The 12,663-nt window shown below is 53.5% G+C and overlaps 1 protein-coding gene across 1 annotated transcript; it reads right to left on the bottom strand.

Annotated features, from left to right (window-relative positions):
• Positions 1–1,596: 1,596 nt before the first annotated feature.
• On the bottom strand, positions 1,597–3,778 carry Tlx3 (T cell leukemia homeobox 3). The gene is made up of 3 exons (XM_004664995.3): positions 3,358–3,778; positions 2,754–2,997; positions 1,597–1,807 (listed from the first exon to the last, which is right to left on the bottom strand). The coding sequence occupies exons 1-3, from the start codon at positions 3,776–3,778 to the stop codon at positions 1,597–1,599; spliced, it is 876 nt and encodes a 291-aa protein (XP_004665052.1).
• Between the last annotated feature and the right edge of the window lie 8,885 nt (positions 3,779–12,663).

Raw genomic sequence — 12,663 nt, 5'->3', positions numbered from 1 at the left:
GGCTCAGAGAATTTAGAGGCAATGGAGAATTATATCGAGAAGCATAAAAAATAACTATGAGTGAATGGAAAAACATAACAGCTAGACAGGAAACACGAGAAATAAATGAAAATAGAGGATATCATAGAGAAAGAATAAAGAGGCTGAAAAAAATCGAATCTGTTTTTTAAGAGTTGCAAAGAATGACCAAAGGGAATGAAAAAAAAAAAAATCAAGGGACAGGGGGAATAAAAATGTCACAGACGCTTCGGGTGTCCGCTTGACATTGTCAGAAGGGGCCCTAACTCCCAGTCTCACAATCCAGAAATTTCCAACTCTCTCCAGCAGTGGTAAGCCTGGGAGGGCCACAGGCAGGTTTAGGGTTCTGGGTGTTCGGTGCGCCCTTCCCTCTCGTGTCCAGTGACGACACGGAGGTTGCAGTGACATCACACGACATCATGCTCTCTACCTGGGGTCTCGCACGAGCGAACGCGGACGGTGGGACTGCACACTGCACTAACTCCCCAGGCGTTCGGGCACCCCGTTGGTACCCCGGGCTCACAGGGTGCCCAGGGTCGCCGGAGATCCGAGAGTGTGGCTGGGGCCTCACGGCAGAGGCGAAAGCAAGTTGCGGGCTATGAGGGGGCTCCGCGTTCCGGGAAGTTCAAAGACACCCGGCCTCCCACCTACCAGGTGAATTTGACCTGAGGTGGCCTCGGTACCCGCCTAGGCCCAACCTTTCTGGTCGCAGCAATCCGGACGCGGGTCTGGGGACCTTTCGGGCCCAGAGCACAGTTCGCAGGTCAACGCCCCATTCCGCGGACACCCAGGCTTGCGGGCGGCCGTCACACACTGACCTGCACCGCGCATCCTCCGCGTGGCCCCGGGGCCGGGGGTTCGAGCCTCGGCGAAGACCGGAGCACCTTGCAGAAGCGGACGCTCCCGGCTTCTACCGCCGTAGGGGTGCAGGGCGAGGCCGAGGTGGGGTGGGGGGAGGATCGCCGAGCGTTCGTGGAACGAAAACGGAATAAAACCGGCATTAAGTGAAATAGCTAACTTTCTTTTATTAAATAAAACGACTTAAATAAAAGGAACGGAAAAGGAGAGGAGTGAACCCAGGCTAAACGCAGGGTACCCCCAGGCCCCTAGTGCTTCCCCCTAACTGCTGGGTCGGCTGCCCCTCCTCCAGCGGCCCCCGCAGGGAAAGCAGGTGGTAGGTTTCTAAAGAAAAAAAAAAAAAAAACAACCAAAACTTTTATTATTTACACGTTTGGGCAAAAGTACAAAGTATAATACAGGCGCCCAGCCCGGGGGTGCGGGCGGGGGGCGGAGTAACGTAAGGCGCTTTCTTTGTCAGGCCGGAGCCTGGGGTGGGACGGGGGCTCGGATTGTGCGGTCGCGCGGAGCCCGGGCCCAGCCCTCTCCGCGACCGGACCGTGCGCAGCCGCGCCCCGGGGCCTCGTGGAGCTCGGTGGCCCTTTCCCCTCTCGGCCCAGGTTCCACCCCAGCCGGGTTGGGGTGTTTTGTGTGTGTGTATGGCCGGGACGCCCCTCCAAGTTGAGTGGGAGGGGGGCGGCGGGCGGCGGCGGTCCGTGGCGACTGGTGCGCGCTGGTGGCTCACACCAGCGAGGTGACGGCGGGGACCTTGGAGCTATCCTCCTCCCAGGGCTGCAGATTCTGCAGAGCAAAAAGCGACGAGTTGTGCAGACAGAGCGGGTCGGGCTGGATGGAGTCGTTAAGGCTCTTCTGGAAGGCGTCGTGTTGCAGCTGCAGCATGAGCCGGCTCGCCTGCTGCCGCTCCGCCTCCCGCTCCTCCGCCGTCTGCCGCCTGCACCGGGGGAGGGAGGGAGGGGGGAAGGGAGAGGGACAACACTGTCATGCCCCGGGCACCGCGGGGCCACCAGCGGGGGCCCCAGGCCTCCCGGGAACCCGCGGCCAGCGGGGACGCTCGGGGCGAGGAACAGTCTGCCTCCGGTGCACACTTGTCACTTGAGAGGTCCGGCGGGCTGGGACGGTGGGTTGGGGTCGTTTGTTTTTGTGCACTGGGTGGGTGTGGAGGACGCCAGGAGGGAACCCTGCCCTTCGTCCACCTGCACACACCACACGGATATTGCTGTGGCTTCGCCAACAATAAAGCTTGGTTTTTGTTTTCCTTTCTTTTTGCCCACCCCCCCCCCCTTCAACCCCGCGGGATAACACGGGCAGGACAATGTGTAACGGACCAGCAGGGCCACTGGGGTCCACGAGTCTACTGGCTGGCTGTCCCCGGGGTGTGTGTGTGTGTAGGGGGGTCAGCGTGATCAGGCTCTTCATTCAGGCCCTGTCTCCTGTCTCTGACCGCTTTCTAGGTTGGGATCGCTACGCTGGTTACGGGTTGCATGAAAACAGGGCTTGGATAAAAAAGAGTTGGAGTGCATCTCCCACTCCCCCAGCCCAGGCTGATAGTCCTAAATCCCAGAAGGTGGGAGGGTAGGAGGAAAGAGAGTGTGGGAGGTGTGTGTGTGTGTGTGTGTGTGTGTGTGTGCAGGTGAGAGGAGCCCAAAGAGGATGGAACAAAAAACACACAGGAGACTAGGATGGAGAAGCCAAGGTGCGGGAGGGAGAGACTGAGAAACACCGGGCCGGTAAGGAGATTTAAAAACTGGCCAGGAGGAGTGGGAGGCGCAGCCCTGGGGACTCGGGGAAGGGTGGCACTGGAGAGGAGGCAGCGTGGTGGCGCAGGGCGGGGCAGGTGAAGGGCAGGTGCCAGGTGGGCCGGGCGGGGCCTCTCTCACCGCCACTTGGTCCTCCGGTTTTGGAACCAGGTCTTGACCTGCGCGTCTGTCATTTTGAGGGACTTGGCGAGCGCCGCCCTCTCGGCCGAGGCCAGGTACTTTTGGCGGTGGAAGCGCTTTTCTAGCTCACAGATCTGCACCCGGGAAAAGGAGGTTCGCGGCTTCTTACGCTTGGGTGGCGTCCGGTTCTGGTAGGGGTGGCCGATGCGCCGGGTCACGGTGAAGGGCGTGAGCGCGGCCGCCGCTGCAGAAACACACGAGGCCCCTTGAAGCCCAGCCCCGCCACCAGTCCAGGCCTCAAGTGGAGCCCCCCGTGGGACATAAAGTGCTCTGCTATGTCTCTGGTTCCCGAGCGGCGTGAAGCCAGGAGAGGGACACCCCCTCCCCCTTCCCCGGGACGCTGGTTTCTTTTCTTGCAACTGTCCGGAGTCCCCTCCCCTCTAAGGCTGCCCTGAGCCCAGAGGCCTAGACGCGCACGCTTGGGCCTCTGGCACCGGTTCTGGGATGGATGGAGAGTGCGAGGGGCGCGGCGCCTCCGGTCCCCGGGGTGGTGGGGGTGGTGAGGGACCCTGAGGCCTGGCTTCTGCTGGCCCTCTCGGCTCACCTGTGAAACGGTCTTTCACAAAGCGGCGGCTGCTCTCCATCCAGGGGAAATTGAGGCCTCCCAGGCTGGAGACCGTGGGCACGGAGGGCATGGCGGGCAGCGCGCTGGGCAGAGGCGGCGGTACGGCCCCGGGTAGCGGCCTGTGCGCCGGCACCCGTATCACACCGGCGGGCGCCAGGCTCAGGTTGACACTGTAAGATCCCGCGTCCTCGAAGGGCGCGCCGAGGCTGGCGAAGGAGGCGGGCAGGGATGGGTAAGCGGCGCCCGGACGGCCCCCGGGGGGTCCTCCTAGGTAGCTGGCGCCGTCGGGGCCCCGCGGGGCCGGTGCGCTGTCCTGATCGGGGCTGTTGAGGATTTGGTCGATGCCGAAGCTGATGGGCTCGTGAGGATGCGGGGTCTGCGCGCTGGCGGGCGCCTCCATCCTGGGTGGGCGGAAGGGCTGGGCCGGGCTGGGCGGGGAGGCGGCTGGGTCCCCGTTACGGCGCGGCCATGGAGCGCCCAGCGCCTCTCGTCGCACTGAAACTTTGCCAAGAGTGCGCGGGCCCGACAGGCTCTGTGTCATCTTTCTTGAACCGAACCTGGAGTTTCCGCTGTTAATTCCTCTCCCGCAGCAGCCATTGGCTGCGATCAACAAGCCTCTCTCCTCCCATTGGCTCTCGGCTTTCAATAAAGGCCTAATTCATGGAAATAGGAGCTTAGGGACTGTTCCAAGGTGACATCATTTTAACAAACGAACAATAGGTCAAATTTATTAGCCGGGATAATGGGCGGCGGATATTAGCGCCCGAACCGCAGCCTCTCCAACCCGAAATCTAACGAAGCTGCAATTAGCAGACGCTCCCCGCTCCTCCGGGCCCCGCCGCTTCCCGCCGCCGCGCCGCGCCGCGACCTGGGCGCTCGCCTTGGAAAACTGGCTTTTGCTGAAGTGGGGGTGGGGGAGGCGGGGGGAGCTTCTATGTTTTCCAATTAAATTTTTTTTTTCCTAACCATCGGAACAAAACACAAACAAAACGAATCTTCAATTGCGATGGAGTTGCAAGCCCGGAACGACCCTACGGAATCTGCGGAAGCCACTTAGCTATTCGATCTGCACCCAAGCAACGAAAGACACGCATCTCCGGGGCGCCGGGCGAGCGAAGCTTCGGGGCACCCTCCCGGCCATCGAGGACTGGCGACCCGGGTGGGGAGAAGTCATCCCCGCCCGAGCTACCGTCGTCGCGTCGCGGCCACTTTGGAGACGCTCCCTGGCTCCTGCAGGGCGCACCGAGCAGTGATCCGCAGGTGCCCAGGCGTGCCGGGGCCCGGCTGGACTTAGGGACCCCACCCGAGGTCAACTGGTGGGGAGTGAGGAATGCAGCCTCTGGAAATTCGTTGCAGGATAGATAAATGGATGGATGGTGTAGGATTGATGGAGTCTCAGGCATGGAGACCTCCCCCTTTCCAAGGTTAGGCAGGGGAAGGGAGCTTACGTTCTGGGGTGGTCAACGTGGGGGCGGGTCTCATTTCAAGTAAGTAGCAGGATTTTTTTTTTTTAAGGAAATCTGACCCCTTCCAGCTCTAGTCCAGCCCAGGCCCTGGGACCGCTGTCCCCCCTTTTTGCCATCACCCTGGGGACTGTCTACACCGGCCCAGGGGTAGATACCACTCTAGGCTCCGCACCGGGAGCGGTCACCTTTTCGCTCCAGCCTGGGAGAGGCGGAGAATCGTTTTCTCGAAGCCGATTCTAAAGTCGTTCGCTGCAAACTCAGCGCTGCACCCCTAACCGGGCCTCTTCTCGTTCCGTTCCTGTAGGGTCAAAGCGGTGAGAACTGGGGTGTTGCTGTTGGTCAGAAAGTGCGTGCAAATCTGGACAAGCCACTTCCGTGCAGGGTAACTTTGGGCGAGTGGCTCGGTCGTTTTAGGTTTGGGGGTTTTGTTTGTTTTGTCTAATGGGAACTGCGTGCATCGCGGGATGTTCTTGAACTGTGGGAGAGAATTGTGGGAGCAAAGGACACACAGGTACAGAGCGACAGTCACTCCCTCCCACCCTCGTTTCTAGCTTCATGATTGATGTACTGTTCTTGCTCTTGCTAATTTGTCTGTAGTTTTCATCCACCGCCGGGGTCAGGGGACAGGAAGGAAGGTTCAGGCAGCAAATAGATTGGGATTCTTCTGTCTCTTTGCTCCCAACAATCCAGAGGCCTCTGGCTTGGAGAAACCTCCAGGCCTGGGTCTAGAGTTAAGTCAGGCGCTGTGTGACCTCAGGTAGTTTGAGGCCTTTAGAACCTCCGTGTTGAGTGGGGACAAAACAATGAGGGCTGAAAGGGCTGGGAGGCTGGGCTTTGGGCTTGGCTGTGACTCCAACAAGCTACTGGTGGTCCGAGGGCTTTGGGTCCCTCACTGCCTGTCTCCAGCCTCATTTGCTTTATTTGTAAAATGGAAAGGGGACTAGTTACCCCCAGGGTGGCTATGACAACTAAATGAGATAACAGCCTTGGAAGTAAGAAACTCCTCCTTTACTTCGTGATTATGTAACAGTACCTTTAAGGACAGAGGTAGGGGCTTCTGTCCCTGAGAATTCAGGGTGTGCCAGCAGCACTGGCCACTCATCATTCATAGTCACCCGATAATAAAAGGGCCTTAACTGAGGGAACGGATATTGAGGAGATTCGAGTGAACCTCCACTTTCCTGCTGGCTTCCAGAGCCCGGGGTTCCAGGCTCACTGGCCAATTCTAGGAGCTGGTGAAAGACCTCATAGGTCACAGCACAGAGGTACGTGGCAAAGGTAGATCAGGAAGGTGGGTAGAGTGGCCAGCCCTGCTTCTAAGACCATTATGCGTGGGACTCCATTCCTCTCCCAGTTCACCAAGTGGAAACTTGGAACTCTTTGTGCCTCAGTTTCCCTGTCTAGTAGAGAAGCCATCAAGCTCATGGGATTGAGCTGGTCCAGTTTGCAAGCCTTAAGCCCACTGCATGGCATGGGTAAGAGCTTTGCATGTCTGAGTCCTAGATCCGTGAGCTCCGTGGTCCTCAGTCATCCAGCACTGGGGCTGAGTCATGACAACCCCTCTCTCACTTTCTTTAGACAGAGGGTGCCATGAGGAGGCTCAGGAAGGGAAGTAAAAGGGGAAAGTAGTGGTTCAGGCCAATGGTTCTCAAAGTGTGTTCCTAGATTAGCAGCGTCAGCAGTGCGCCTGGCTGTTTGTTAGAAATGCGTCCTTGGATCCTGGCCCAAGAACCAAGGAATCTAAAACACGGGGGGGGGGGGGGGCCTCCAGCAGTCTTTCCAGCCACTCAGGTGGTTCGGATGCCTGTTCAGGTTTGGAAACCAGTGAGCAGCTTGTCATCTATCTCACTTTCAAACGTACTGGTTTAACACTGGGAAGAAACTCTCATGCAAATTAGTTGACGCTGATAGCTACTGGTTCTCACTCCGTTACGTATCTGTGCCTGTTTGTCGATCACACTTGCCAAAGCTCTACTTTATTGGTCTCAAAAAATGCCCTTACTAGGATGTATTTTGGTGCACAAGCGGGGTGGGGGTGGGGTAGAGCACAGTCCTGCGTTTATTTATTTATTTTCGGGACATGGTCTCTCCATAATCCCAGGCTGACATTGTTGTTCTTATTACCTCAGCCTTTCAAATGATGAGACTACAGGCATGTGCCACCATTTCAGGTTCATTACAGTGCGTGTGTGCGTGCAGAGGCCAGGGTTCGAGGTCAGGTACCTTTCCTCCATCACTGCCCACATTATTTCCTGAGGCAGGGTCTCTCATTTGAGCCCAGAGTTTGCTGATTTAGCCAGTTTGTCCTGGGGATCCTGTCTCCATTTCTCAAGTGCTGAGTTATGGACTGGGATGACACCACAACCTCCTGGCATTTATGTGGGTGCTGGGGAACTGAACTCTTGTTGGGCAAGTGCTTTATCCATTGAGCCATCTCCCCAGCTCCTCATTATCCCCCCCCATCTCTTTCATGAATGGTTCACTTTGATGAATTAATTTCTTCTTTGTTGTGGTGAAAATTTAATTCATTTTGTTAAAATTTCTTCCTCTCTTTTTATTCTTTTCTGGTTTTTCAATGTCCCGTCTCACTCTAGCCCAGGCTGACCTGGAATTCACTATGTAGTCTCAGGCTGGCTTGAGCTCATGGTGATCCTCCTACCTCTGCCTCTCCAGTGTTGGGATTAAAGGCGTGTGCCACTAGGCCTGGTTCTTTTCTTTTTATTATTTAAATAAATCCACTCAGGGCCATAAAGTTTCCTCTGAGCACTGGTTTGACCAAATACATTTCCCTGTTGCCTTTTTTTTTTTTTTTTTTTGCACCTGCTATCAACTGAACAATGGGATAGCCGGCACACACACAGTGAATGACAGAGATTAAAAATTCCCAGAGCTGGGGAAGTGAGGGGCGGGGTAAAGACTCCTGTGAATCCAGAGACTTCCAAGTTGTACACATCTTCTGGTCTTTATGAGGAGAAGCTGGGATCAAGGTGCAGAGCTGGTGGAAGCCTTGCTGGGAGTCTGAGAGAAGAGGTGGGGCTTCTGGGATGAGAGGCAGGATGCTGGAATTTTTCAAGTGGTCCATGAATCTTGATGCATGAGGCTCAGTTTCCCTTCAAGTTTACTCTGCCACTGACTTATTGTGTGATTCAGGATTCAATTTCTCGGTCTTTAAAAAAGGTGGAGGCATTGACTTGGGGCTCTTAAGCGTATTTGGGCCAGTTGTCCTATTTGAAAGACAGATGAGACTGTTAGGGTCTTCTTCCACAGACAATACAACCGCATATTTTGGCACACTCTGTATATGGTGGGTTCTTGTCCACCCTGGCCTGCCTGTCACACTTCCTATGTCTGAGATGTGAGGGACACTTCCAGTTCTCATGGTACCCAAATTTATTCACCAATTAATTCACTCACCAAATATTTACTTATCTGGTTTTTCGAGGTAGGGTCTCACTCTAGCCCACGCTGATCTGCAATTCACTCTGCAGTCTCAGGGTGGTCTCAGACTCATGGTGATCCTCCCTACCTCAGCCTAACAAATATTTACTTACCGAGCATATACTCAAATTTCCTAAGCCATGTCCATCCTTTGGGGTTCAGTTTCCCCACTTGAAAGCAGGAACCATGCAGCTTGAGTTCTTCATCACAGGGTCAGCTAGAGTGGAGGGCTTTGGGAAGAAGGTTCTGGAGGAGGAGGTCTGAAAGGGCTAAGTCTGCCAGCAGGAGGAAGGCAAAAGCTCAGGTGATTCACGATGCTTGGGCCCTCACCATAGGGGATGAGGTCCAAGAATGATCCTTGCCCACCAGCATGCGGCTGGGGTGGGGCTGGGCTGGGTGGTGATGCCTTGACTATGTGGGCTACAAAGACCATTTCTCCCTTCACCCTTCCCCAGTTTCCACTCCGGGACAGAGTGGGAAGGGTCTGAGTAAAGGAGATGGAAGCAGAGGTGGGGGCTTGAGTTAGGGTCAGAGGTTGTCTCTTTTCCTGGCTCAGGAGTTCCGTTAGGGCAGAACAGTGTTGGTGGCACCCAAGTCCATGTCCTGGGGTTGGATGCAGGGCCTGCCTGGCCCATTGGAGGATCACGTTAGAGAGTTTTAACACTGAGCCAGGACAGATGAAAGGATAAGAAATAAAAATAGGGTTGCCATTTGGACCTAGGAATGTGTGCACTGAGTTCAGGCTGGTACTCAGGCTCTTCCTGTGGCCGGCACATTTGGACCCTTTAAGACCCAAGCCAGCTCTCACCCCTCTCTCCATCCCCCAAAATAGCCCTGGACCCCTCACCTTCCTTCTCTGTCCCTGCTTACTGCCATTTCTGTGCTGCGCTCATCTGACTTGTTTATACTGCCCACCGGTGCCATGAGAGCGGAGGCTTGGGTCACACTCCCTGGCTTGTCTGTGAGTGAGATTCGGAGGACGTGTAGGCTGGGTCAGCCCCAGGCCCTGGCTGTGAGGGGGCCAGCCTGGGGGGAAGCTGGTGGCAGAATGAGACACAGGGCAGGACAGGAAGTGGACAGAGGGGAGGGTTCTCTCCCCAGGGGGTGGCTGGGGAGGGTGTTTGAGCTGTGACCACGTGTCCGTGGCAGACCACGAGGGGTGGCTGGGGTGGACGAGCCCCGTGTGAAGCACGCGCTGTCGTCTTCTGAAGGACTTCCAGGTCTGATCTCAAGCTCCTGCTTCCTCCTTCACTTAGCCATTTTCTCCATTTTGCGCTCTACAACGTTCCTCCCTTCCTGACAGATTTCTCCACTGAATTTGACTTCGTTTCAACACTTTTGTTGGGCAAATTACATTAAGATGGATGTTGCAGGTACCCTTTATGGTTTATTTATCGCGATACTGTTTGTATCTCATGCTTATAAATAACTTATGTTATAGCTTTTGTTTGTGGAAATGTAACTTACATATTTTATTATGCTTTCTGTAAACCTCAGAAAGAATCTTGTCAAGGAAGCGCTCTTATCAGCAATCCAAACTGTTGGAGGTAAAACCTGACACTAACATTATTTTTTAATATGCCAAGGACGTAGGTTACTCTTGCTGTAGTTGGAAAGGTTTGCTGTCATCATAAACTTGCACCGCGATAAAACACTAAGAAGTCTCAAAAGTGATTTTATAAAGTTCAGCCAGATGAATCAGTGGTAGAGCCCGCAGACAACACCAAATGCCCAGGTACAAACTGGCTTTTTTTTTTTTTTTCTGGAAGTTTCTAGTCCCATAGGTTGGGAAGCCCTAAGAGTCCTAGCCGTGAAGGATCTAGCTCAAGGGATGACACTGGGGGAAAAGGCTTGAGTTTTGGGGTAGGAAATCTTGACTTTGAATCCTGGCTTGTCCTTTCCCTATTGTGGAGGCCTGTGGGAAGAAGGTTCCTAAGGAAATCTGAGATGACTCAGGCTGGAGGAAGGGTGCTGCTTGGGTTCTCACTACAGGGCTAGAGGTCCTTGTAGGGAAGTGAGATCCTTGCCCAACAGCATGCGCTGGGGAGGAGCAGAGCTGGAAGGTGGTGTCTTGACTGCTGAGCTACAAAAACCCACTCTTGGGCTGAAGAGATGGCTTAGCGGTTAAGCACTTGCCTGTGAAGCCTAAGGACCTGGGTTCGAGGCTTGATTTCCCCAGGACCCACGTTAGCCAGATGCACAAGGGGGCACACGCGTCTGGAGTTCCTCCCTCCAGCCCCTAAAATATTTTTTAAAAATATTTTATTTCTATTTATTTATTAGAGAGAGAGAGAGAGAGAGAGAGAGAGAGAGAGAAATAGAAAGAGGGAGAATGGGTGTGCCAGGGCCTTCATCCACTGCAAACGAACTCCAGATGCATGCACCACCTTGTGCATTTGGCTTATGTGGGGTCGTGGGGAATTGAACCAGGGTCCTTTGGCTTGGCAGGCAAGTTCCTTAACTGCTAAGCCATCCCTCCCTCCCTCCAGCCCCTAAAATATATTTTTTTGTTTTTATTTTTATTTATTTATTTGAAAGTGACAAAGAGGGAGAAAGAGAGATACAGAGATAGAGATAGAGAGAATAGGCACACCAGGGCCTCCAGCCACTGCAAATGAACTCCCGATGCATGTGCCCCCTTGTGCATTTGGCTAACGTGGGTCCTGGGGAATTGAGCCTAGAACCAGGGTCCTTAGACTTCATAGGCAAGCACTTAACTGTTAAGCTATCTCTCCAGCCCTCCTAAAATATTTTTATTTATTAATTTATGAGAGAAAGAGAGCAAGAAAATGAATAGGCGATCCAGGGCCTCCAGCCACTGCAAACGAACTCCAGATGCATGCATCACCTTGTGCATCTGGCTTATGTGGGTACTGAGGAGTTGAATCTGGGTCTTTAGGTTTCGCAGGCAAGCCATCTCTCTAGCCTGACATTTGGATTCTTGTTGAACAGCATTAAAAGACATGGCAATTTGTAAAGCTTAGTCAGTGTTCAATAAATGATAGCTGTTTTAATTGTTTTGTTTCTCTTGTAAAATTGCTCCCATTTCACTAACATACTCTTAAGAATGTCACTGCAGGTGAGTTCTTATTAGCCAAGAAGCTGTCCACTAAAGTCTACCCTTAGTTTGACCTTTGGATGTAAGAACCAAGTCATTACATGTCTCAGTTAACATTCTGCCTTAAGGATGAGTGTCCCAAGGCTGGGGAGATGGCTCAGCAGTTTAAGATGTGCAAGCCTTCAGCACCCACTTAATGCCCCCAATGCAAAGTAGCGCATACAACTGTTATCCCAGTGTGTCAACAGCAGTTGGAAGTGGAGTCAGGAGAACCCTGATGCTCATGGGCTAGCTAGACTGCTTTCTGTCTCAAAGAAGGTGGAAGAAAAGTTCCAACACCCTGAGGTTGGCCTCTGACCTCCACCTGTGTGTAGTGCACCCACTCCCACATATACACCCACAAACAAATGGAAAGAAAAAGAATGAATGCCCCATATAAAAGTGGATGTAAAGCTCTAGCCCAGGCTGACCTGGAACTCACTCTGTAACCCCAGGCTGGCCTCAGAATCACAGTGATCCTCCTACCCCTGTCTCCCCAGTGCTGGGTTTAAAGGCGTACGCCACCACGCCCGGCTTGATTGATTTTTATCAACATAAACACCTCATATCCATAGGGAAAATAAAACTTGGGTTATAAGCATTGGTCTGAGGAGAATGCTGTTATGCTTTTGACATTCTGTTTTCAGAGAGGAAAGCCTTACAGATTACTCTCTGCCCTGTTGGGGGGCAGAGCATTTGCCTTAAGAGATAGAGAGAGTATGTGATCTTTATGGAAAGTTGATTTGGTTCAGGTCTGAAAACGAGACTCAGGATAGAACATTAATACTGTAGCACCAACTTGTTCAGTAAAAGAACAGCCCCAACCCTGACACCTAGGTTGGTAGGGAGTCCTCTATGCAGTTGACTTGGGATTAGATCCTCCTTATAAACTTGCACACTAGCCTGGCTCAGTGCTTCAGCCTTCATCCTGCGGGAAGGCTGCTGCCCCTCGCTGTTTCTCTCAATAAACTGTCTATCTGTAGAGATAAAACAAATATTTTTATTTGAGGGATATAGATAGAATGGTGGGAGGAGAGAGAGAGGGAGAGAGAGGAATATGAATGGGCACACTAGGGCCTGCGGACACTGCAAACCAACTCCAGATGCATGTACTACTTTGTGCATCTGGCTTCTGTGGGTCCTAGGAATTTGAACCTGGATCCTTTGGCTTTGCAGGCAAGTGCCTTAACCGCTAAACCATCTTTCGGGAGTTTTTAAAAAATATTTTATTTATTTATTTGGCAGAGAAAGAGAGAAAGAGAGAGGGGGGCGGAGGGAGGGAGG

The sequence above is a fragment of the Jaculus jaculus genome, chromosome 6, assembly GCF_020740685.1.
Source record: "Jaculus jaculus isolate mJacJac1 chromosome 6, mJacJac1.mat.Y.cur, whole genome shotgun sequence".
Lineage (NCBI taxonomy): Eukaryota > Metazoa > Chordata > Mammalia > Rodentia > Dipodidae > Jaculus > Jaculus jaculus.
The sequence above is the reverse complement of the archived record's forward strand: the minus strand, read 5'-3'. Positions and strand labels throughout refer to the sequence as shown.